This window comes from Melozone crissalis, unplaced genomic scaffold (genome assembly GCF_028551555.1).
Source record: "Melozone crissalis strain CALT ecotype California unplaced genomic scaffold, PUWL_Pcris_2 ptg000017l_1, whole genome shotgun sequence".
Lineage (NCBI taxonomy): Eukaryota > Metazoa > Chordata > Aves > Passeriformes > Passerellidae > Melozone > Melozone crissalis.
This window is the reverse complement of record NW_026535795.1, coordinates 13,269,821-13,296,077: the sequence shown is the minus strand read 5'-3', so window position 1 is coordinate 13,296,077 and position 26,257 is coordinate 13,269,821. Positions and strand designations below refer to the sequence as shown.

The window sequence follows — 26,257 nt, the reverse complement described above, 5'->3', positions numbered from 1 at the left end:
TCTTTCAACAAATGAAGGATTCCCAGCCCCTCCTGTGCAGAAGGGACAGCAGGAGCTGTCCCCCTCAGACAACTCTTTCCCAATGGCTCCCTGGCTGGGCTGTCCCTCACCTTCCACCCAGGGCCTTGATTTACATCACAAATCTGTGCCTGCCCTGTCCGTGTGAACTGTGGCACCAAGCTCAGAAAATCACTTGAGCTGTGTCCTCAGGGGGTGCCAAACAGAAGGAGATGCAAATGGCAGGGAAGCGCTGAACATCACGATCCCTGGGCTCTGCAGCCTGTGGTTTGGGAGCAGTGTGTAATCCAGAGCAGAACAATGGGCACAAACCCAGTGTCAGCCATGGCAAAGCTGGGGTTTGTTCTGACAGGCAATGGAATTGAAGTGAGATGGTCCAAGATGCTTTAGTGCATGGGGTTCCCAACTCTGGGTAAATTTTTCAGAGGAAAGAGGCATGTAGAAAGGTGTCGTAGACATCTTTTTGAGAAAATCCTTTCTTAGGATTTTTTCCCTTCTGAGAACCTGAGAGGCCTCAGAAACAAAATGCAAACAATGATTATCTGCTGCTGTGGAATGCAACAGGTGGATCCATGATTGGTCTCTGTGGATGTTTAGATTTAGTGATCAGTCACGGCAGAGCTGGCTCTTGCTCTCTGTCTGAGCCACAGATCTTTGTTATTCATTCCATTCTATTCTTAGCTAGCGTCCTGAGAGGAAACCTTTCCTTCTATTCTTTTTAGTATAGTTTTAATGTAATATATATATATATCATATATAATCATATATATCATAAAATAATAAATCAAGCCTTCTGAAATATGGAGTCAGATCTACGTCTCTCCCCTCATCCTGAAAACCCCTGTGACCACTGTCACAGAAAGCGATTTTACTCCCTCCCCAGTGCTGCTGCAAAGATGTGGTGCTCACAGACCAGGGAGGAAATGCTAAAACAGTCATGCTAGAACTCCTGAAAGTCAGGCTGTCTCCAAAGGGGCTTCTCTGCAGAAAGGGTTTCAGTATAGAATGAACAATCTCCCTCCACTGAGCCAAAAGCTGCCTCTTCACCAGAGCATGACTCAAACCAGCTTCCTGGGCTAAATCACTTGAGTGTTTCAAGCAAACATCATCTTCCTGCAGGACTTGGGTCCAGCCTTGGCTTTGACTGTTGCATCCTCATTTAGGAAGCCAGCAAAAATGAAGGGTGCTCTCAAGGGTGCTGCTAGAGGCCTTCAAACTGTGCAAACCTCCCAGCTCTTAAAATATGCTCTTAGAGAATATTTTAGTAACTGAATAGCTTGAACCTTTTCAAGATATACATGGGGATGGATAAATCTTTGTGGCACTCATATTCTGACGCTAACACCCGACTGAAAATTAAAATCTATTGTGTGGAGTGGAAAATGCAGCCAAATGAGAGTGCAGTGCGTGAGGGCAACAAAGCAGCTGGGTATGAGGCAATGCTTCATAAATCTCCAGGCACATTTTAGCTGCTTTGTCCATGCCTTCAGATGATTTACAGATCAAGGTGTCAGGAGAAGAAATATGGTTTTCACTTCTGCAACTTGGGCTCCTGACTTTTGTTTTCTTTCTCACTTGTCTCAATATAAACAAAATTATTCAATACCAAGGCAGATGTTTACTTGTTAGGAATGTCATGGCTCTCTTACCATGAAAGAAATACTTATGGGAAAGCATAATATTATGGGAAATACTTCTACTGAAATTACTCTTTGGGAGTCCAGAGTTTTCCTGACAGCTCACTGGGAAGATGATGGTGCTACTGTTAGATCAGAAGGGGTGCCTGCTTCCCTTTTCCACTTAATGCCTTTCTTTTCTGGACCTTTATGTTCAAACACAGAGCTGGGAACCAATTTGTATTTAGATTTGTATTTGCAGTTCAAAGACAAGCCCCATTAGATGGGTGGGCAGAAACCCTGGGCTATTTGCAGCCTTTGCTCTTCCTTTTACTGTGTCCCACAGACCCCAAGAAGGGTGCTCCAGTGGCCACCAGGATTAGGCTAATTGCTACCTTTTTTCTTTTTCTCTCTCTCTTTTTTTTTTTTTTTTTTTGTTTGTTTGTTTGTTTCATTGGTGTTTTGTGGGTTTTTGTTGTTGTTTGTTTGGAGTTTTTTTGTTGTTGCTGTTGGGTTTTGGATTGATTGGTTGGTTTTCTGGATTTTTTTTTTTTTTGGCTTTAGAGGGTGTCAGTTCTGTTTGTCTTAACCTCTTTTTTTGTTTGTTTGTTTGTTTGCTTGTGAGCAATCTGTTGGTTTGTGACCACAAATCCATTTCTGTTTGGCTTATTGCTGTAACACAGAATATTTTCTCTGCAGCTGTCCACCACCTGCAGAGACTGAAGAAAGCAGGAGCAGCCAGAGCATGACTCCCTTGCCATGTCCCTTGCTGGAGCAGAACATCAGCTCCTGCAGATAAGCAGGGCTGATTCAGGATTGCACACGCACTAGACAGCACAAAGGAGGAAAAGGGAGTACACATTCTTGCTCTGTAGGGATTCAGATTTCCTTCAAACATGCAGCAGGGACACAGTTTTGTTTTTCCATTTTGTAAAAGCTCCAGTCACAGAGCTGAGTGTCCAGAACCTGCTGCTGTGAGAACCTGTGAAGAGGAGGGAGGGAGGGAGGGAGGGACACTCGAGGCTGCCTTTGGAATTCCCTCTCCCAGCTGCAGCTGGATTGTACCTACAGGTCCCAGGTGTAGGAGCTGCCCACCAGTGGAGGTCCAGCAGATCCAGATGTGCTCATGTGCCCTGAACACTCCATGAGGCTTCCCTGGTGTATTTGGTGCTGTTTGGTTCTGCCAAAGGTGCTCTTAGCACAGCAAACACAGCCATGGTTATCCTTATGGAAAAGATTTCCTATGGGAAATCTTGGGCACTGGAGCAAAATGAGATTTAAGGTCCCTTCTTACCCAAAACATTCTATGATCTTTTTTTGCTTTTGTGCACAAGTGCAGGCTTGGTTTTAAACTCTGCAGACTTCTGTCTCCCTGGTGACAACAGGCACTGAAATCACCCTCAGCTCCCAAGATCAGCATCTTGTAAAGCAACAGGTCCAGCAACTCATCTGCATCTGGAGCAAATTAAGTGTTATTTTTCTGAGTATGGATTTAATGATAGTGGTGCCTGCATGCTCACACTATAAACAATCTTTGTGCATTTCTTTTCAAACTGCTCCTAAGATACAGAAGCAGCATTCTTGGCCCAACAGAGCTTGCAAAAATTTTTAGTGCCTTGAATACAGGTTGGCCTGAAGTTAGGATTTGAAAGGCAATTCCATGAAGCTAACAGGCTAAAAATATTATTGTTTGTAGAGAAAGCCCTGTCTGATATTCATCTAAGACACATTTATCCTGTTTCACTGCATAACTGAATCTTCTGCCTGTTTTACAAAGCTATTTTTCTTATTTTTAGCATCTACACCTGCCACTCAGATCTATCTGAATTCTGCACAACGAAAAAAATTCTTACATCTTGTTTTAAAATTGCCCCTTTTCAGAGTTTGTTCCTAAGGAAGGCTGAGAGCACTGGTGTACCCTGTGCAGGGGCTGCACAGCTCCCACATGTGCTCCAGTGATATTCAAGTGAGAAATTAATGGCAATTGGGCACTTGATATCTTCTCAGAGCCTGAGGCAAAGTGTCAGCAAGTGTTTCCAAGTGTTTCCTTCTGTCTCCACATTCCAAAAGGCCAGTGCTGTAAAGAGCACTGTGGGGGAGGATTTCAGCCCAGGAACTGCCACAACACCTGTGCAGCCCCACAAAACATCTCTGGCAGATGCTGGCCTGGCTTTCCAGGGGCACCAGCAGCCTGAGAGGGACGGCATTCAGTGCTCCCAGGCCAGCTGAGGTGTGTGTGGAGCCAGAGGTCTGTGTGAGATGCTGTGATGCTGGGAATCTTAAAAGTGTTTTTTTCTCGTACATGGCTCTGTAATCTATCAAAACATGTGACTAATGAAACCATCCCCCCTCATTAACCAAATCAGCTCCTTTGTAATTTACTGGATGTTCTCTGTGGCTCTGCTGTCACAACTGAGGCAAGGCAATGACTTTCAAATTTGCCAAATACACCAACTTTCTGGACTGAACAGTTTCCTCTTCCTGTCAAGGAAAGGCAATTCCAGCTTGCTTCCATGACATTGCCACTTGAAAATAAGATCAAAGAACCAAATATTATTTCTTTTTGCTTTCAAAATAATTCACAGAATCAAAGAAGATCCTTACCATCAGAATGATGAACAAAAATTAATTTTCAGGCCAGCAACTTCAAGATATTGGAAGCAACATTTGCATCCCTGTGAGCAAGGCCATGATATGCCCAGAATAACACTTTTCATTTTTCTTTTCACTGTGTACAAAAAGCCTCCATTTTCCAACCACAAAAGCCCAGAAATCCCATTTACAAATGTGAGGGAGTTGCACAGTGTCCCTTAACCCAGCTGACTGCTCCAGTGTTTGCAGTTCTTTCCCACCTTGCACAATAAGGTGCTGATTAGAAAAAGACTGAGCAGAACTTGTACCAATCCCCCTGATTTTTCTCCTGGAGCTGACAGCCCTGTCCTGGGTTGCAAGATATGATTTAGGGCTGTGTATTCTATTTCTGAATGTGTCAGAGCTGGGGCAGTTCTCTGCTGTTCCTGGGGCAGTTTCCTTTCTCTCTCTCACAGCCAACCCTCCCTCCAGGAGATCTCTGCTGTCCATGGCCACTGAGTGTCCCTGCAGGGCTGATCCAATCCCAGCATCCCATGGGGAGATGCTCCGCCCAGGGGAGGAGCCAAGCATTCCTACCTGGATCCAATCTGAGCCTGGCACAGCACAGCAGCCTTTGCCCCCTGCATTGCCAGAGGAGCAGCTTTCTGCTGCCCTGCATGGCCAGAGGGAGCCCAGGCCCATCTGCAGCAGCCCTGGAGCTGCAGAGGAAAACTCCCCCCTTGTGCAGGATCCCTGCTGCAGCAGAGCCACAGCTGGCACTGCAGGAGGGCTGAGCCCCCATGGGATGGGGCTGGGACACCCCCCTGACACACAGGGGCCAGGGCCTGTGATCACTCTGGCACAGTTGGTTTGTATCACTGCATTTTTAATTTTTTTTTCTTCCCTAATAAAGAGCTGTTATTCCTGCTCCCATATCTTTGCCTGAGAGCCCCTTAAATTCAAAATTATAATAATTTGGAGGGAGGGGTTTACATTTTCTATTTCAGGGGAGGCTCCTGCCTTCCCTAGCAGACACCTGGCTGTTCAAACCAAGACAAGCCTCCTCCTGTGTGTGCAGCTTCTGCTGATGCAGTCACCTGGTCTGACCAGTGCATCTGTCCCTACAAAAGTGTGGGTGCTGCTAGAGTGGCAAGCCTTGCACATTGAACAAAGTATCTATGGTCTGTAGAGATGGAGAATGGCTTAAAATGGGCGTTTAAAACCCACTCAACATTTGTTTTTTCCTTTATTGCAGATTTATTTTGAGGGCCTTAAGTCAATCATTCATAAATTTAGGTAATAGGAAGACAAGGAGCTGCTTCAGTGAAATATCTGCATTCACAGATCTGTGACAGTTTAGAAATGGATCTAAGTGTTTTTCTTTTCACCAAGGACTTTGTTGGAATTCCAGAACCTAGAAGTTATTTGGGTCTGTTAACACTTAAACCCTAGTGTTGATTCATGCTGCCAATTATCACCAGTAGGTATGTGTCAACTTCCAGTTAAGGGGCTTCCACGAGAAAATAACCTAAATCATATGTCCATGTCTATTCATTTTCCTCCTACTCACAACTTGTGACATAAACTGTGCCCTGAATTGCCAAGCAAGTTGTCATCTTTGCCATCTTTGTGGCAGTTGTCTTCTGTTCAATGGGCAGTTTTCCTTATCTCTTCCACACCCAGTCCTCCCTCAGGGGAGACACCTGCTGATAACAGCTATTGAATGTCCCTGCATGGCTGATAAGAACTACAGCATCCCACTGGGAGATGTGAGCCCAGAGGGAGGAGCCAAGCATTCCTACCCAGATATAATCCAGAGGTTCTGGAACACCAGCACAGCTTCTCCACAGGATTCCCCAGAGGAACAGCAGCTGCCTCTGCCACTGGATCTTCAGAGGAAGAGACTGCACCTTTCTACAGGATCCCTGCTCCAGCAGAGCCACCCCTGACACTGCAGGAAGGCTGAGCCACAATTCCAATGGGACTGCTGCCAACACCCTGGCCCACAGGGTGTCAGGCTGTGTTCTGACTGGCAGTGTTGTTCTAGTGAACTGCATTGCTTATTTTATCTTTTAATTTTCTTTCCTATTAAAGAACTGTTATTCCTGTTCCCATATTTTTGCCTGAGAGCCTCTTAATTTAAATTTTATAGCAATTTGGAGGGAGGGGGTTTTCATTTTCCATTTCAAGGGAGGCTCCTGCCTTCCTTAGCAGACACCTGTCTTTCCAAACCAAGACAAGGTGGCATTTCCATCAGATTGGGAAAATGTTTTTTATGCTCTTGTACCTCATTCCTAGGCACATCTTTGACATTTTTATCCACATGCAGTTTTCTGTCATATAGACCTGGAACAGAGTGCTTCCTGGCCATTCAGTCAGGATTTACTCCCTCCTTAAATGGATGCAATTAAAATGTTGTGTACACAGGGTGGGCCTGGACCAAAGCTAGTGACAATTTTTCCTAAGTGAGGTCTGAGTCAAAAACTGCAGCTGTGCTTGGAGCGCTTGTGATCTCAATTAGCTTTCAAAGGAACGAAAGTCACCAGTGAAAAAAGTGATGCCTCTACAAATGCAAGTCTTGCACCTGTTTTCTGTGAGAGGAAAAAAGGCTGATGGAGACAGGGAATATCAGTGCAGGTTTGGTTATGTACAAAGACAGAGCCCTTTGTTCCTCATGTGCAGGAGGGACTGAACATCAACCTTGTTCCTGGCTCTAGGACCAACCCAGTCTCACCTGTTCTTTCTCAACCACATGTAGAGGTTGTCAAGCTCTGTGTTCATTTTCCTGGCTTTTTTAATACCCAAAGATGTTTTTTCTCTCTTTCTCTTTCTCTTGCTCTTGCTCTTGCTCTTTATCTTTCTTTTTTTCAATCTGCATTGGAAAGGGTACCTATCAAAATTTCTGTCTGCATATTATTTTATTCCCAAATGGATTTTTCTGTGATTTTTATCAAGCAGAGCAACAAACAGCAACAATCTGTGTATTAGGGCTCCAGGGAGCTCCTGGATAGACTCTGCACCATGGCTACCAAGGAAGGCTGGCAGAAATCTGACTATAAAAGTTACATGTCAAAGGCTACAGTTCCCAACATGAATATTTCTCACACACTGGACAAACTTCAGAGGACACTCTCTATGGCTGTCCTGGCAGAAAGTTTAGCAAACTGAGCAGTGGCAGAGGGGAAGTTGGGCTCTCTACACCTACAGTTTTCAGTGGATTTTGAGTACCTGGTTTGTTCAGTAACTGTTGAAAATGTCTGCAAACACCATGTTCAAATTATAGCAAAGAGCTGGAGACAGTCAGGAGAAGAAAAAAGTCCTGCCTTCCCGTCCTCTCCTGAATAGCGGGTGGTGTTTTTAAATTTCCCTTTGCAGGGAACACACAAGCGGTGTCAACCATAAACTTCTGGATTCACTGTTTCTTGCCAATTTGAAGTGAGAGCTGACTGATCTTCCAATATTCTGGAAAATATAGCGCTCTGAGCTGTACCACGAGCCACTATGCCTCCACTTATCCCCTTTCCAAACGAGGTGCAGGAGAAAGGGGCAAATCCCTGGGTTGCTGGGGCCAGGCTGCCGCGTCCGGGCTCTGCGGGGCTCCGCAGAACTGCCCTGGGCATTCCTGGGGAATGGCCGAGGGAATCCCAGTGTCCGTGCTTGGGCAGGGCAGGGCAGAGCACTACCGTGGGCAGTGCCTGGGAATGGCGCAGGGAATCCCGAATCCCGGTGTCGGTGCTCGAGCAGAGCAGGGCGGGCCGCTGCTGCGGGCATTCCCACAGGGAATGACCGAGAGAATCCCAGTGTCCGTGTTCGGGCAGGGCAGGGCAGAGCACTGCCGTGGGCATTCCCCGGGAATGGCGCAGGGAATCCCGAAGTCCCGGTGTCCCAGTGTCCCGGCCGGGCAGGGCCGGCCCCGCTGCCGCCACCACCGGCCCGAGCTGCTGAGCACGGGCGCCCTCTGGCGGCGGCAGCGGGCGCGCCCTTCCCTCGGGATCCCCTCACGGATCGGGGCCCACCCGGAGCCTCGGTCGGGAGCGCTCCGAGCCCGGCCCTCTGCGATGACCGCTGTGCCCATGGCTCTTCACACTCACAACCCACAGCGATCGCAGAATTCCAGAAAGGTTTAAGTGGGAAGGAACCTTAAAGCCCATCTCGTTCCATTCCCTGACAGGGACACCTTCCACTATCCCAGGCTGCTCCAAGCTCATCCAATCTGGCCTTGGGACACTTCCAGGGACGCAGCACCCACAGCTTCTGTGGGCAGTCCGTGCCAGGGCCTCACCATTTGTTCCTTCCCAATATCCCGTCTAACCCTGCCCTCTGGCAGTGGGAAACCATCGCTCCTTGTCCTGGCACTCCAGATCCTTGTCCCAAGTGCCTCTCCAGCTCTCCTGGAGCCCCTTTAGGTACTGGAAGGGGCTCTTAGGTCTCCCGGGACTCTTCCTCAGGCTGAACATGATTCCATAACCTCAGTTCAGGTGTGTAGTTTGAAGTTTAGGCTGCTTCAAACAGATGAGATATCTTCAGGTTTTAGCACCGTGGCACAGTCTGGCTTCAGCACCACAGCGTGCCCAAGAGCAGAGCTTGGAATTCAGCCATGCAAACCCATGAGAAATTTGTTTGAAGGGCTGGGTAATACTCAAAAACACACTCACAACCTCCACAAGGGTGTTTCCCTTGACTGGGATTTCCACTGTGCCATCCCCCCGAATTCAAGGTTGCATTTGAAGTTTATTCCTCCCAGACTGTGACTGCTCGTCCCTGTAATTTGGGTAACTGCACAGTACTTGTATTGCACTCAGATTCTGAGCTGTAAGGATCTGAGCCTTTGTTACTGAAGTTAAAATTCTACTTGACCTGCTGGCTCATAGGCCTCCTCCTTATTGTCACAACTGTTGCTTTTCAATAAAATGAGAAAAAATGCAGAGTAAATCTGTCATTCTGTGTGTTTCTACAAGCTCTTTAACCCAGACTGTGCTTTTCTTACCAAAACTTATGCAGGATTTTTTTCCCCAAAATATCAGATCAAAGATACAAAGATTCCACCAGGTCTCGGCAAAATGTAATTGGTAACAACTAATTAGCAATTAATGCACCAGCACTCTTCCACTTCCGGAACTTCATTAATTCACAAGGAAAGCAAGGAAAAATAAAGAACAGGGTAGTCTTGTGTCCTGAACAGTCTGTCGGCATGGGAAGGGGAAAAATCAATGTAATGTGATCTTCCAGGTGTGCTTTGATGTTGTGGGGCTACAAGCAGGAGCTTCAGAGGCAGTGTTTTGTTGTCTGTGTGGAGAAACCCCAGCCCAGCACTCCTGAGATTTTCCAGGTATCATGCACAACATTATGTTATGTGTTATTCACTAGGCAGCCCAGCTGAAGGGAATCTCAGGATTTTTGACCATTGAGTATCTCAGGGTATTTGTCATCAATAAAACACATTGCCCAAGTATTACTGATAAAGAAAACAGAGAATTTCATGTTTGGATATGTTATGGATGAGGCATTAGGGAATTATCCGACTTGGTCTGGTACTGCCCAGGAATGTGATGGAAGTGCTATGCTCAGAACTGGGCACTGAGCTGTAGGAATATGGACCTTAAGTGAGGTGCAGGAGACAGCAATGGAATCAAGAACAAAAGGGTTGGAAGGGCTGGATTTGCATGTTTTGAAAAAGAAGGCTGTGGGGGCAAGACAAGAAGGGGCAGAGTGATATTCCAAAGGCCCATGGGTTATCACACAGGGAACACTGAGCTGGGGTGTCCTCAGGGACATCTCAACAGCCACTGGCTTAACTCACAGCAAGAAGGGTGAAGAAATTTTGTTGTCAGGCACTTGAGGAGGCTGTGGAGGGAATCTCTTTTGTCCATGGTGGTTTTTAAGAACAGCATAGACACACATAAGTGGGGAGGATACAAGAATATCATTATCCTGTCTCAGGACAGGAGGCTGGTCTGGGCAAGCCCTGGGCAGTGAGGAAGGTGTTGGGGCAGTGCAGGCACAGCCAGCAGTGCTCCATGTGCTCCAGCTTCATGCCAAGGAAAAGCATTCCAGAGCAGAGAGGCTCATGACAGGAATATCAAAGCAAAAGTCTGCAGCAAAAGAAGGAAGAAGAATTTGGTGGGAGACCACGATCAGTGTTACAGCAACACCAAATGTGTCTGATCAACATATCTTCTCCAGTGACCAGGGACAGGACCGAAGGAACAGCTGGAGCTGTGCCAGGGAGGCTCAGGCTGGACACCAGGGAAAGGCTCTTCCCCAGAGGGTGCTGGCACTGCCCAGGCCCCCCAGGGAATGGGCTCGGCCCCGAGGCTGCCAGAGCTGCAGGAGCTGCCAGGGGTGCCCAGGGTGGGGCTGTTGGGGTGTCTGTACAGGGCTGGGGCTGCCCTGGGTGATCCTGGGGGTCCCTCCCAGCTCAGGACATTCTGTGACTCTCTGATTAAAGAAGAGTTGCCTGCAATACCTGAAAATCTGCAGCATCCCTGTGACACAAGAGCAAGTGACAAAGACACAAATGTGGGGCCAATACCCAGGGAAATGGGGTGGTACAGAAGCAAGAAGGAAAAGTAATCTTTTGAAGCTGGGTTTCAGGGGTTGAACAGAAAATTCCTGTAGTCACCTTGGGAGAAGGTAAAACTGCTCCTGTCCTGGTGCCTGCTTTGTCTCTAAAGTGATGGCTTTGCTAACAGAGCGTGCTGGGGGCCCCCACTGCCCACTGAGGCAAGAGGGAAAGACAGAGGAAAGGAAGACCAAGGATAGACAAAATGTTTCTTGTAGGTGATAACAAAGTTAAATGATAGAGTGTGCATAAGTTTACATCCCCTAATGGAAAGTTATGGGCCTTCAAGTATCCAAATGACCTGGAAATATTAAAATGTAAAACAAACCCTGTAACAGTGTTTGGGTTGATGCTGTGCCTGCTCTGACACTATACCTTGCATGAAGCAGATGACCTTTAAATGTCAGAGTTGGTTGGGAGGCAGAGTTTTAACACCTCATGGTAAATAGCTGTTTTCATTGGTGCCACGCTCTTTTCTTAGGCAGTGTTAGGGAAATGGAATGAGGAAGGTGTTCCTGCCCATGGCAGGGAGATCAAACAGATGATTTCTAAGGTCCCTGCCTACCCAAAACATTCTGTGATTTTATGACAACGGGATTGGAGGATGTGAGATATGAGGAGAAATTGAGAGAGCCTGGTTATTCAACCTATAAAGACAAGGCTCAGGGGGATCATATCAGTGTGATACAAGACAGAGCCAGACTCTTCTAGGTGACAAAAGGGGCAGAAGACACAGGCTGAAATACAGGAAATTCTGCTTAAACCTAGAAAAATGGCATTTTATTGTGAAGATGGAACAGGCTGCTCAAAGAAGTTGTGGTGGCCCCATCCTTAGAGATACTCAAACCCCAGCAGAAGGTCCTGAGGAACCTGTTCCTGCTGCCCCTGTATGAGCAAGGTGCTTGGACCAGATACTCTGAGAGTCCCTTCCTACACCCACAAGTCTCCAGTTTCATGGATCATACAGGCTGACCAACCAACCTGTACCCACACAAGCTCACGAAGGTCAGCTCTCTTCTCCCACTGGTACATGACATGTGCCTGGGGGCTTTAAACTATTTATTTATTTAAATACTTTAAACTATTAATAGTTTAAACTATTTTAAATTATTTAGGAGGAATTTCTTCACAGAAAGAGTGATTAGGTATAGGAATGGGCTGCCCAGGGAGGTAGTGGAGTCACCTGGAAGTGCATAAGGAAAGACTGGATGTGGCACTCAGCACCATGATCTAGTTAACATGGTGGTGATGGCTCATAGCCTGGGCTCAATGATCTCAGAGATCTTTTCCAGCCTAATTGATTCTGTGATTCTGTATTCAAGAGTGAGGAGAGGCTCCCTGCCATAGGAGCTGATTGTGTCCCTGGAGCCATGATCTCCAAAGGTGTTTTCACATTATTAAAAAGCAGAAGAATGCACATTCTTACATACAAAAAAGCCCTCAATGTTCTGACAATGGGGTATTTACAACAGTATGTCCCATTAGAGACATCAAGGGCTCACTTTTAGGATATGGTGGAGATCTCTGTTCAGAGCAGGTCAGGAAAAGCTCAGCAAGCAAAGGAGACTTGCATGGGAATGCCAACATGCCAACACCAAGAGAGAACAGTGGCACAGCTGGAGGCCTGTCATTAGTGGTGTCCCTCAGAGTTCACTCCTGGGCCCAAAGTTGTTGAACTTGCCCATCAATGGCTTGGATGAGGTGGGCAATGCCTGCCCATGAGGGTCACTGTGCATCCCCTCAGATGGATCTCAGCAGGCAGAGAGGAACCTTCTGAAATACAGCAAGGAACAGCCCCAGGCACCTGCACAGGCTGGGGCCAACCTGCTGGGGAGCAGCTTTGTGGAGAAGGACCTGGGGGTCCTGGTGGACAAGGAACTCTCCACAAGCCAGCAGTGGGTCCTTGTGGCCAAGGGGGCTCCTGGGATTTGGAAAACACTGGGAACAGCATTGGCAGCAGCTCAGGGAGGGGACCCAGCCCCTGTGCCCAGCCCTGGGAGGCTCATCTGCAGTGCTGGGTCCAGCTCTGGCTCCTCAGCACAGCAGGGACAGGAGCTCCTGGAGCTGAGCACTGGCCTGGAGCATCTGGGTGCCCAGGAAAGGCTGAGGGAGCTGGGGCTGCTCAGCGTGGAGAGGAGCCCCAGCTGAGAGGGGCCTCAGGCCTGGCTGTCCCTGTGTGCAGGAGGGGCAGAGCAGGGCCCAGGCTCTGCTCCCTGGGGCCCAGCGATGGCCCCAGAGCCACGGGCAGGGACCGATGCCCAGGAAGTTCCACCTGGACAGGAGGAAGAAATTCTTTCCTGTGCAGTGACGGTGAACAGGCTGCCCAGGGAGGGTGTGGAGTGTCCCTCACTGGAGACATTCCAGAACCGTCTGGACGCAATCCCGAACGATGTGCTCTGGGATGGCCCTACCGGAGCTGGGATTTTAGACCAGCTGCTGCCCCGTGGTCCCCTCCAGCCCGCTCCGTGCTGGCACCCGGGGCTGTGCGAGCACGGCAGGATTTGAGACTAATTCCGTTCCGTTCCGTTCCGTTCCGCTCCGCTCCTATTCCGTTCCCCGCCCCTCAGCGCCGCCCTCAGCGCTCCCGCCGCCGCCCGGCGCGTGCGCAGGGCGGGAACGCCGCAAGTCGCGCGAGGCGGCGCGGCGGGCGCGCGCAGGCGCGGGGCGGGGCGGGCGCGCGGCGCTGATGCAAGAGCCGAGCACGGACTGACCCCGCGGCACCGAGCGACTCCGGCCCCTCCGGCCCGCGGCCCCGCCGCAAACATGTCCGGCGACGAGGTGAGACCCGCCGGCCACCGCCGCTGCCGTCCGCGGGAGGGCCTCGCCCGGGGGCTGCGCTGCGCCGCACCGGGGCCGCCGCCATGTGGGCGCCGGGCCTGAGGCCTGCGGCGAGCGCGGCCTCCGCCCTGCGTGGGGCCGGGGCCGGAGCGGGCGGGGGTCCCGCCGGGCCGGGGCTGAGGCAGCGCGGGGGGCGCAGGCCGGGCCGGGGCGGGGCCCTCCTTGCCCGGAGCCCCCGCGGGTGTGTGTGGGGCCGCCGGTCCCGGCAAGGCCCGGAACTCCCGGTGTGCTGCCGGCGGCCGCCCCTGGCGCGGAGCAGCCGGGGAGGGAGGCAGATGGCACCGCCACCGCTTCTCCATCGCGTTCTGCGCTCTTTAGCGAAACGCAGCCTTTAGGCAGTTAGCACTCGCTTTATGGAGCTTTAATATCTCGGGTTTTAACCTTGAGAGCCGAATAGAAACATCTGGACAAATAATAACTAAACGTTTTCCGGGTCTGGCGGTGTTTATCTAGGCACAGTACCGGGGAAGTTTATACATCCGTGTCTGAGAAATTTTTCAGTTGTAAATGCCCTGTGTTGGCAGCTTTGCTGGCCTCATTTCCATTGCTCTCATGGGGAAAAGGAAAGTTTTCCGTGGGTGAGGCGCTCATCAGGCTGGTGTAGCCCTTGGGAAGCTGCTCTGGCCGGATCCATGGCTGCTTCTGCCTTTGTATCTTCTCTCTGGTGTTGTTTAAAATACCTGTGTGGCTTGTTTCCTTCAGAGCAAAGTGAACGCTCAGGCCTTGCAGAGAGACTTGCCCTGCGTCATAAAGGAGAGCTGCTGTAATTAGGACTTATTTTAGTGGTAGCTGTCACTGACTTACTCAGCTGCTTTAACATCTAGAATGAATACGTTGCATTTTTGTGCCTAGATGTGTCATGGGAGCTGCAGTTCTAGTGTCTGGGCTGTTCTCTGCGCTCAGGAATGCTTGCATCAGGTGCTGTCTTACTCAGGTGATCACAGGGCCACTGAGCAGTTCATGGAGTGTCCTGCTTTGAATTTAGTTTGTATCAGTAAAACTGCTTTTCTTGCAAAATGGATTCATTTGACATTGAGGTGATTGCTGGGATCCACAGTGAAGCTGCACCTCTGGGCTGCTTTATGTGACAGAGAATGAAGCTGATGGCAGATAACCCAGTGGAGCTGGCACTGTTCCTCAGACTGGTGTGCACTGAGTGCAGGTGCCTTCCAGAACTGCTGGGTCTCTGGTTGCTGGGACCCAAATACTTTGAGATATTGGTGTCAAGTTGGTGAAACTTTTTAAAGCCTGTGAAGTCAAGGAGGGTGAAGGCACATGAAGACAAATTAACACTGAAAACTGGGATAGATGGTAAGAAGTTCATTGTGTTGAGCTGTAGCTTAAGGTTTTCAGAGTTGTGTATGAATGAAACTCATTGCCGGGAACATCCCTGAGTGCTGCCCAGAGCTGGGGCACAGCAGGAGCAGCACAGCCCAGTTGTGGGGAGCAGTGGTCTGTTAATGTTCTGTTCAGTTTGTTCAAAATCCTACAAACCACAAAATCCTGCTGAAGATCTAGAAGTTCTTTAAACCCTGTAGTTTTGTGAAGCTTCAGGCAGTAACATTAGAGAGTGCTGTGCTTTGACAAATTTGAGTGCTGCTTGGTCTTGGTAATTTTGCCCCTCACCTTGGACATAAGGCAGTGTAAGGACACCTGAACTGACTTGATCAGGGCAGGGGTGGTGTCTGCCTCTTACACATGCCTGTGTTTATTCAGACTAGGGAAATCAGATTTATTTGTGGCTTCTGTTGGAATCCCTGCCGTTTCCCACTGTCACAGCAGTTCAGAGCTTCATTGGCTTCAGTCTTGAGTTGCATTTGGTCTGTGAAACTTTGATTCTGTTCCCCCCTCTGTTTTTTCACTTGCTAATTTTCTTTAAGTTGGGATTTGGACTGTGTAGGCACTTGAAGTAAGGAGCAGGTATATGGAGATGGATGTGAGAAGGAACCATTGGTCTACAGAGTAGAAAACCCCATATGGGAATTTGGCTCTGAGAGCAGGAACAGGGCAGGAATTTATAATTTTTTTCACACTGGAAAAGCATCCATGTTTGTTGTGTTTGTGCTGGGGGCTGAGGTTCCTGCAGTAGAAAACCTGCAATTTTGTAGTTTGTCAGCACTAAATGGTATCATAAAGTTCAGACTAAAGAGCAGAGAAAAGGAATAAAGAAAGTTTGGAAACACCGGCCTCAGAGAGCCAGAGCATGAGCAGCTGGGTTATCAGGGTGGTTCATCTGTGTCATGACTTGTGAAAGCAAATGTGACCTGAGGCTCCTGCTGAGTGGCTTGTTGAAGCCCTTGGTGAACAAAACATTTCAGGCTTAGGCCTCCTCCTCCTCAGGATGTGGAGTGTGCCAAGTTCTGAGTAGGTGCTGGGTGTGCAGAAGCCTGGCTGGGGTGGCCCTGCTCAAGGCCACGGGGGTTTGATGCTGGAAACCAATCTCCTGCATGCAGGAGATGTCTTGGTGTGTCCAGCTCAGTGTGGCCAGGCTGCAGACACTCTGTCTCTGTAGACACAAGAGATGCTTTATGGTGCTTCAGATGTCTTTTCCTTCACGGGAGATGCTCTATGGTGGTTCCAATGTCTTTTCCCTCACAAAAAGAGTGATTTGGGGTGGGTGGGCTGGTTCCTTCTTAGAAGCTGTTACATCTGATTGAGGCATGATTTTAGGTTTGTCTCACATGAGACAATCAAAACCTCTTCAGAGTCTTGGAGAGCATCTCGATGGAAGTGAGTCAGCCCCTTGTGCTGGATCCCAGGCTGTGCACTGCCATGCAGGCAGCTCTCCTGCTGTCCCAGCAGCCTGGGGAGCCCAGGAGGAAGCAGACATGGAACCAGTTGGACGTGCTGTGATTTCTGTGCATTGCAGCAGCATGATTCACACCACTGTCTATGGAAGCAGCAGAGAAAAGCCCTCTGGCTTTCTTTTGAGGATCATTCCAGCACAGTGTGTGCAACTAAAGGCCCACCTCAGCAGCTTGAAAGCCTCAGGGGCCCTGGTGTATGTGCAGGCTTTGGGGATGTTGTGCTTCAGACACCCAGAGCAGTTTGATGCCTTTGGTAGAGCCTGTATGGAACATGGATGTTTCAGAAAATGGCAAGAATATCACAAGAATGGCGTTTGTAGGAGAATGAGAAGTGCAAGGAAAGGTTGTATTGTGGGGAGGGGAAAACCACCAGACTTCAGGGGGTGGATGGGCAACAAGTTGGAGAGCTGCTCCATGGTGAAGTGCTGGTTCTTTCCTGAGTGAGGGTGTTCATGAGGGTGAAGTACAGCTCTGTGAGAACATTCTTCCATTACTGGATGAGGAACATTGGAGAAAGTGTCTAAAATGGTTGTATTTAATATACATTGTGGTGTGACAGCCCAGGCAGATGTGTGTAACTAAGTGACCAGCTGGGATGTCAGCTTGTGTCTGAAGTGAAACAAAAAGCTTTCATGTGTTGGAATCAATCCCTCGGGTCTGCAGATGATGAATAGGTTAAAAGTGAGTCTGGGGTTAGTGCCTTCACAGCCAGACAAGGTGAATTAAGCTGCTTTGCTGGCTAAAGAGCTCATTAACAGCTTTTAATCACTTGGTGTCTGTGGTTCAGTTTCTCAGTCTGGGGAGGGAGAAGGATGAGACCTTTGCCATTTCAGTGTTCAGAGCTGGTGCGGGTCTTGCTCTATCACCAGGCTCTTCTAGGTTTCCTCCTCATCCAGAGTGTTCTTATTCATGGCAAATCTTGCCTTGAATAAATCGGGGAATCAATGTGTCTCACAAGTGGAAGTGATATATGATCAGACCATGTGCTTTGGTGGGGTTAAATTGTCCTCTCTGTGGAGTGGTGCTGTATTACTGCAAAACTGGAGTCCATAATGATTATAAAAGAGAGATGGTAGCCAGTCTGTCAGACAGCCACAGCTTTAACATGTTTCCAGCTGCACTAATAAATAGGTGACAGGAAACTTGGGCTGCAGGAAAAGCAGCAGATGCTGTGAACTCTGTCAGTTTTCCCTTGTAATTGACACATTTCAGGTTCAAGCTGAAGAGCAGTTTGGGAAAAGTTATAAATAATAAATAGGGGATGATTATTGAGCTTCTCAGGAGCTCTTGACTTTTACAGATGATTTTCGATCCTACTATGAGCAAGAAGAAGAAGAAAAAGAAGAAGCCCTTCATGCTGGATGAGGAAGGAGGAGGAGACTTACAAGCAGAAGAGACTCAGCAATCAGAAACAAAGGAAGTTGAACCAGAGCCAACAGAAGACAAAGATGTTGAAGCAGATGAAGAAGATAGCAGGAAGAAAGGTAAAGTGAATCCATGTAGATAAACTCTCAAAGGTGCTGTTTGGAGGCTACAAGCCCAGTTTCAAGAATTTGGCATCCCAGAGCCCTGGTGTGTTCAGAGATTTGTGAATTGTCTCTGCTGCCTGTCTGGAGGGCAGCTTGGAATCTTGCTTGGAATCACGTTCACAGGCACCACCAAGCTCCCAGGGGCTTATGTAATTTGCAATTTTCCAACTCAGTCCTTTGTGTAAAGCACTGAAAAGAGACTCTCTAAAGCAGTGTGAAGTTTTAAATCTTCCACGTGCAATTTAATTGTTGCAATAATTCCACAATTATGGCTCTTTTTCATTTGAACAACTAAGCAATGGTGTGAATAAAAGAAACATCATTAAAGTTCTTAGTGTTTAAACCATTCTGAATGTGATAACCAGAGTGTTCTTTGGAGTCTTTCACAAAGTAAGTGTATGATTGTGTACAAAACCTTGCTTTTTAAATTGAGCCCAATGTAATTTCAGGATTACCTAATTCAGAGCTCCATTAACTTAAATCCAGTTTGTTGCTAAATTAGCTCCTGCTGCAGACCAAAGAAACTGTATCTTCCTCCTGCACTTCTCTTTTTTTGTCCAAGCATCTCTAATGACAAAAGTGACTAATTTATCTTGTGCAGCAGAAAGAAAGATTGAACATTTAAAGAATCAAAAGACACAGTGAGAAGGTGCAGAAACTAAAGCAGTATTTGGAGGCAGAGGGGAATGATCTCTTCAAACCTGAAGGATATCCACAGGGGTTGCAGATCATTGCTCATATCTTATTTTTTGAAGTTTTAAAGATTTGAATGTCAATTAGAGGCCTTAATGTCTGAACTGTTTCTACAGTTACACTTCTTTAGGCAATCCTTTGGTTTTGTTTTTTAGATACAACAGATGACTTGGATGATTTAAATTTCTTCAATCAGAAGAAAAAGAAGAAAAAAACAAAAAAGATATTTGATATAGATGAAGCAGAAGAAGGTGTAAAGGTTTGTTTACATACCTTGACTATGGCTGAAAATTCTCTTGCTTCCATTTTCTTGAGATTGGCAGTGCAGGAGTTGTCTAAAGTCTGTCATTGTGTATTGGTACAGTTCATAACTAAACTTTACATGTCTTTCTTTTTTTTTTTTTTGATGAACATGTTGTTCCTGCCTGGGCTGTTTGTCCAGAAGTGGAAAAACCCTGCCTGCTCTGCACAAAGAGCAAGTAATTCACCAGTCTGCAGGAAGAGCTGATTAACCTCAAGGTTAATTGTCTTTTGGGGTTAGAGAGATAACTGGATGTCAGAAGCCACACACAGAGCAGTCATCTGAAGGCCAGCACTTGAAATGAAGTGCACATATCTGCCAAGAAATCTGTTTTCACTCTGGTGTTTTCTTTAGAAAGGATTGGCTACTGTGCTGTGTTCCAGAAGGTGTACAAGATATTTTTACTCTTCTCAAGTTTTATTCCAAGTAGTGTTTTTGTATCACATGTCAGTGTAACTGGCAAGCCCAGAGAGCAAGAGGACAGAGAAATGTTATGTTATGCATAAACCTCCTTTTCAGATCCTGCCTTTTGGGGGAAGAAAATGTTCCTCTTATCTGCCTCACGGGACAAAATACTTGCTCTGTGTTCTTTCAGTGTGCAGAATTGTGATAACAAATTAAAGTAGCACAGCTTTGCTTTCCCTTACTGCTGCCATGAGGGGTGTTCTGTTCCCTCCTGTCCTCACATGGCTGCTGCCTTTAAGTGCAGTCTGACCTTGTTCCTGGCTAGCAGAAGTTCAGCCAGAAGTGAAAATCTGGCCCTTCTTATGGCAGTAGTGCAGGGTATGGAGCTCTCTTCAACATGCTGGAATTCCATTCTTACCTGTTGGGTTTCAGGGCTGTGGTGGGTGTCACCATCATTCACCTCTACAGTGGGGTTATTGCTGGTGCTATTAGGGCTGTGGTTTACATGGAGAAACTACAGTCTTGCTTCTTTGCAGGAATTGAAAATTGAAGGAGATGTGCCAGAGACAGTAGAACCTGAAGATGACCTTGATATCATGCTGGGCAATAAAAAGAAGAAAAAGAAGAATGTGAAGTTTCCAGATGAAGATGAGATAATGGAGAAGGATGAAGGTACAAGTATAACCTAGCTCAGTGAGATGATGAAAGTGAAATGTAGTCCACCTTGTATGTGAATAAGTTCTGTCCAAATGCCTTTTTTGTTCCAACATTTATCAGAAAAATGTTCTGTAAAAGCACTGTATAAATTTCCCATGAGTGCCAGTGCTCCTTTTTGACAAAGAGAGAAGACTTGTGTCCACATCTTAGTGGAATTTTCTCCTGTGTACCTTTTAGAAATCACGTAAGCATGAGGTTAAAGAATGTTTCTTAATGAATGCCCAAAAACTTTCTTTACAGCATTTGAGGATGAAGATAGCAAAAAAGATGATGGAATTTCTTTTAGCCTTCAGTCAGGACCTGCGTGGGCAGGCTCAGAAAGGGACTACACATATGATGAGGTAATGTTCCAGAGACTTTTAAAACATATTTTCCATGTTCATCTGCATCAGTAGAGCCTTATGCTCCTGTTTCCTATTTCTAACTTCAGAGTGAAGGACTTGTAGTCAGAAGCTCATGAGCAGAGTATTAAAGGCATATATAATAATATAATATAAAAAAATAACATAAATATAATATAAAATAATGGAAATATAAATAATAAATAAAATATAATAAATATAATAATATAAAGATTAATAATATAATATATAATTATATAATATAATATAAATATAGTATAAAATAATATATATACAATAAATAAAATATAATAAATATAATAATATAAAAATAAACAATAGAATATAAATATAAAATAAAAATATAATATAATATAAAAATATAATATAAAAAGGCATATTTTCTATCACAGTAACTTTCACGGGGACAATATTGGTTCAAACCTCTGCCATGGGCAGAACAAACCCTGGGGAAGCAGTGTTGGGATTTTGCATTGATCAGAGCACTTTAAATGTGTTCTGAGCAGCTGGGGAAATGCTCTTGTGCAAAGGCAGTCTGATACTCACTGTGAGTGCTGTTAGAGGTGAGGTGCAGTGAGGAATGGCCAGCTCTCACATGGCTGTGAATTCCTTCTTTTGCAGTTGCTCAACAGAGTTTTTAACATCATGCGGGAGAAGAACCCGGACATGGTGGCTGGAGAGAAGAGGAAATTTGTCATGAAGCCCCCGCAGGTTGTGAGAGTAGGGACCAAGAAAACGTCTTTTGTCAACTTCACAGATATCTGCAAATTGTAAGTTTCCCCTTTGGGTTTCCCAGGAAGAGCAGATGGATGCACTGCTCTGTGCTCCTGTAGAGTTTTCTGGCAAGTGGCAAACCAGGAGTGGAAGCTATTTCAGTCAGAGAGCTCATTACATTTCTCTGTGAGAAGATATTTCTGAACATGATTTCTTGAGATAATTTCTAATTTTATATTTAAATTACAAAAATGGTACATGGGCTGAAACTTGATGAGTTCATTGGGTTCAAGCAAGTTGGGTCACCAGTGACATTTGTGTGCAAGCCTCGAGGAGAAGGGTGGGAAAAGTTCTTTGTAATTTGAGCTGACTACAAATACTGATCTCTTGGTAAATGATGTGGATTCCAGTAGTGTTTTCCCACTGTTTCTGCAGTGATATCTGTCTTAATTATGCCATGTGAAGGCAGCTCTGTTCTTTGTGAGCACTTCTGTGAATGCAGATCTGATGGGTATCAAAAATGTGCTAGAAAACAGGCCTGGTGAAACCCTGCTGAGGACCTGGAACACTAAGGGGAGTTGTTAATGGTAGCTACTAATGTTTTTTCAGGGTTTGGGGCAGTAAGAATGAAAAATCTTTAATGGAAAACTTTTCAGTAGTTGCTGTAATTTTGAGTTGGGGTCAGTGGGAGTTTTTTTGTGTGGGCTGTTCAGGTTTCTTGTGTTCCACAGTAATTGTGTGTGTGCTCTTGGTGCAGACCCCTGGCACTGCTCCCTTTGAAACTTTCTCACTCAAATTTGATTTACCCTGCCAGTCTTGTATGAATACCAAATTTCTCTGAAGGGAGAAGGTTAAACATTTCCTTTCTTTTATTTTCAGATTACATCGTCAGCCAAAACATCTCCTGGCATTTTTGTTGGCAGAATTGGGTACAAGGTAAGGCTGCTGGGCTGTGTGTGTGCTCAGGATTGATATTGGTCAAATATAACATTTTTTGGGTTAGATATGTATAGATGGGCTGGAACATGAGGGGTTTGCTCCCTGCACTTCAGTGCTGTGCTGGGTGGTTGAGGAGAGAACATTTTAGTGAGGAGGCACAGAGGGAAACTCCAAGTCCAAGGGAATGGTCTTGTTCACTCCCCTGAGACAGACAGGTGAGGGCTGTGCCTGGGCAAAACTTCCTCTAGGAAGTAGCTCTGAAGTACCTCAGGATTTTGCATTTTTTGTCCCTACAACACAATTCTATCTGTGCTCTTCTTGAAGAATATATCCTTGTCTTGCTTCATGTTCTTGATTTGTTTTAATGCTTCACACCTGCAAATCAAATAATTAATTTTCTCTTTTCTATTAGTGGTTCAATAGATGGTAACAACCAACTGGTAATCAAAGGAAGATTCCAGCAAAAACAGATAGAAAATGTCTTGAGAAGATATATCAGTAAGTAGAACTCCCTTTCCCCCTGCAGATTTCTCTCAGGTCCCTTGTGATGCCCATGTGTGGCCCAGCTGAGTGCCCACCATGGAGGGGGCTCAGGAGCCACAACTTTCCTTTATCATGGAATAATGCAAATACAGGTGCTCTGCCCTGCACTAAAGCATGCCCAGGAAAGCAGAGCATTTGAGAACTGCTTGTTTTCATCTGAGCCTCATATGTTTGCTTTGATGAGGACTGTGGAAAACAACAGTAATTTTTGATTTTGCAGTCTGTTGTACTTGTGAATTGACAGATGCAGTGTTAAGTTCTGTTCAAATGCCTTTTTTTTCCAAAATTTATGAGGAAAATATTCTATAAAAGCACTGTATAAATTTCCCATGAGTGCTGGTGCCCCTTGCTGACAAACAGAGAAGATTTGAGTCCACATCTGAGTGGGATTTTCTCCTGTGTACCTTTTAGAAATCACATAAGCATGAGGTTAAAGAACGTTTCTTAATGAATCCCAAAAACTTTCTGTGCCCCAGCTGGTCAGAGGACTCAGATTGTGTCACAAAGCTCCTGCTTTAGTGCTGTGTCAGTACCAGAGCTGCTGACGCCTCAGCAGAGGAGCTCAGGGAACACCAGTGGCAAATCTGTACAGGTTATTAACATTAAAACAAGTGTCAGTGCTTAATGTACCACACAGAACCTTCTCTTGGTTAACCAGGGTGATTTTAGTGTTCCCATCAGCCCCTCTGAGCTGGTGGGTGTGTTTGAGCAGCATTTGCAGTGCAGCAGCAGCAGCAGGGACCCAGATTACTGGAATAATATCCAAGAAGGTGAGAGGCCAGGCTGTGAGAAGGACTTGAGCACAGATGTTGAGCAGAAATCAGTGGCTGCACAAGAATGCAGCAGTTCAGATTCAGTCTGGGTGGAGAGCAAAGTGCAAAGCCTCTCCAGCTCCTAAAAGAATTGCTGGATTTTCTCTCTGAGTTGTTGCTGCTGTGCTGAAGCTCAGTGCCTTGTTGAGGAGCCAGGTCACAGGGGGATCAGGGCAGGCCTGTGGAAAAGGTGAAAGGTGAAAACTTTTCCTGGATTTTGCAGCAGTGCCAGCAGCCCCACACTGGAGTCTGCAGGGGCTGCATCCCCTCAGTGTCCATGGGAGCAGCCAGGGCTGGGCTGCACCTGCCTGGCTCTGCCCCCCTTCTGCTCCCTGCTTTTGGATCACAGCTGGCAGTGCACAGCTTGCTCTGCTGCCAGGGCTTTGTCCACTTTGGGACAACTCCAGTGGCTCCAGATTGGGTGTGGTGGTGTTCACAAGGGTCCCAGGAGGAGGGAAGTGATGAGGATTTGACTCCATGTTTCAGAAGGCTGATTTATTATTATATATGTTATATTAAAACTATACTAAAAGAATAGAAGAAGGGATTTCCTCAGAAGGCTAGCAAGGAACAGAAAGGGATGGAATGATGATAAAATCTTGTGACTGACCAGAGAGTCCAAGACAGCTGGACTGTGACTGGCCATTAATTAAAAACAACCACATGATATTCCACATGATATTGGAATTAATACCAGTATAGCCAGATGGGATGTGCCTGGGCTTGTCTGGCCCTTGCTGCTTGACCAAAAGGTGGCAACTGTGGTGTTTTCACCTGAGACACTTTTAGCTGCCTGGGTGTGTGGTGTTTCACCCCACAGACACTTTTGGCTGGCTGCGTGCTGCAGCTGGGCCCGTGGGGACAAGTCCAGGCCTGCAGGAGCTCTGGTGGTGCTGGGATGGAGCTTCCCCCCATAACAGGGGCTGCTCCTCAGGTTTCCCTCTGCCAGAGAAGCTTTAAGGCGATGGTGAAGGAAAGGAGTCGGTTCTGATGGAGGGTTTGGATCCAGAGCTTTATTCTGGCCCACAGGCCTCTGAATGCAGCACCAGCTCCAACAGAACTCCCTGAGCCCGTGGCTGCTGCTCCTTTAACCCCGGGGAGAGGGGCAGGGAAGGGGCAGGGAGCCACCAGCCAGGGACAGGAGGGGAGGAACAAAGGGACAAAGGACACCTGGATGGCCCAATGCCCCCAGGGGTAGAGGGCATCCTGTGAATCTGCCAATCACTCGATGCCCTTCTGGAATGCCAGGACTGACAGACAGGGCTGGGAGGGGAAAGGAGAGGGGACCGACACACCTGGGAGGGAATTATCAGGGGAGGGACCCGAGGTATCTGAGGCAAACCCGGACATCACACCTCAACCACATAAGACCAATCACAGATCCACCTGTTGCATTCCACAGCAGCAGATAATCATTGTTTACATTTAATTTCTGAGGCCTCTTGGTGTTGTGTTATATATCAAGAGTTCCACTATCATCATAGTGCACGGATTCTATATCACCAGAGCTTTGTACCTTCTCGATGTTTCTCGCAGTCAGCTCCTCTAAGCACTGGCTGTTCTGGTTCTTGCAGTAACCATCTGACTCCAGTTCCCACCAATCCACTGTTCTTATTGGCTGCAGGTGTGGCCTGTTAACATCAGGCCTGCTCCTAATCTTTAGTAATTGGTTCAACTGCAACTCTTTGGGTGATAACATTACATTCTACACCACCTTCATTCACCCATACTGTATCCCCCTACCACTCAGCTTCTCAGGAGAAAAAAATCCTAGCGAAAGGACTTTTCATAAAACATATCTGTGACAGTTAGGGTTAGTAGCTAAAGGATTGTAGTGAGCAGTTGTCCCTTTGTCCCTGCAGAGGAGTACGTCACCTGCCACACGTGCCGCTCGCCGGACACCATCCTGCAGAAGGACACGCGGTTATACTTCCTGCAGTGCGAGACCTGCCACTCGCGCTGCTCCGTGGCCAGCATCAAAACCGGCTTCCAGGCTGTCACAGGCAAGAGGGCACAGCTCCGTGCCAAGGCTAACTAGCTTTGCTAACCAGTGCTGCTGTTGGCAAAGTGTTCTGGGGAGATGGGACTGGACAGGTTTGCCATCCGAGTGGATTTACCGTTGTATTAAAGCGAGGTTGTAAAAACCACAAGAAATTTTGGCTTTTGATTGATTGGTCTGTGAAATCCTTGCAAGATGCAGATCCTCAAGCTGTTCACATACATTTGCTCATTGAATATATTTTACCAACTGTAAGGAGCGTGGTGGGAAAGGAGGTGCTTTTTAATCCGTTCAGACTTCTGTAAAAGATGAGATGAATTAAAGATACTATAACAGTGAGTGTCTTGGATTTGGATTTTTCCTTCAGTTTCCTCTTCAAACACTGGTGGGAATGGTTGGTGTGTTGTTCTGCAGATCATGTCACTGAGCTATGTCCAAGACCCAGAATGAAGTTTTAAGATAAAGGTTATTTTGCTTTTACATAACAGGCTTGTTTTAGTTATGCTGTCGTGAAACAGAGAAACCAGGCACAGAGTCCCAGGGCTGACAGGCCAGCATGAGCCCTGCTCCTGCTTGTACAGCCATGGGTGCCTTGTGCACAGGCTTAATTAGGCAAAAATAGCTCTGAGACAGTTCAGGCACCAGGTTGGTGCTGAATCTTAACACAGAATCAGTAAACTGTACTGTAAGTTTTCATAGTGTCATAGTACTAAATTTTGCAATTTCTAATAGAGAAACGTTTATATTTCTGAAGTCCTGCACTCTTCATCACTTTAAAAGAATCTAAATGCAGCAAAAAAACAAAGTAATAGGTCTAAATGTCATTGTATT

The 26,257-nt window shown here is 46.8% G+C and overlaps 1 protein-coding gene across 1 annotated transcript; it reads left to right on the top strand.

Moving 5' to 3' along the window:
* Positions 1 to 13,425: 13,425 nt before the first annotated feature.
* EIF2S2 (eukaryotic translation initiation factor 2 subunit beta) lies at positions 13,426 to 25,765 on the top strand. Its single transcript, XM_054274498.1, has 9 exons — positions 13,426 to 13,545; positions 17,713 to 17,896; positions 18,790 to 18,893; positions 19,877 to 20,012; positions 20,298 to 20,398; positions 21,041 to 21,189; positions 22,013 to 22,069; positions 22,485 to 22,570; positions 25,290 to 25,765. Exons 1-9 carry the CDS (start codon positions 13,531 to 13,533, stop codon positions 25,463 to 25,465), a joined length of 1,008 nt encoding a protein of 335 aa, XP_054130473.1. The 5' UTR covers positions 13,426 to 13,530; the 3' UTR covers positions 25,466 to 25,765.
* The last annotated feature ends 492 nt before the right edge of the window (positions 25,766 to 26,257 follow it).

Bases quoted from the DNA above. Each gene is read 5' to 3' on its own strand.
- EIF2S2 (XM_054274498.1), top strand. The intron at 17,897-18,789 runs GTAAAGTGAATC...TTTGTTTTTTAG, and splicing joins AGAAGATAGCAGGAAGAAAG to ATACAACAGATGACTTGGAT. The intron at 22,571-25,289 runs GTAAGTAGAACT...TTGTCCCTGCAG, and splicing joins TGTCTTGAGAAGATATATCA to AGGAGTACGTCACCTGCCAC.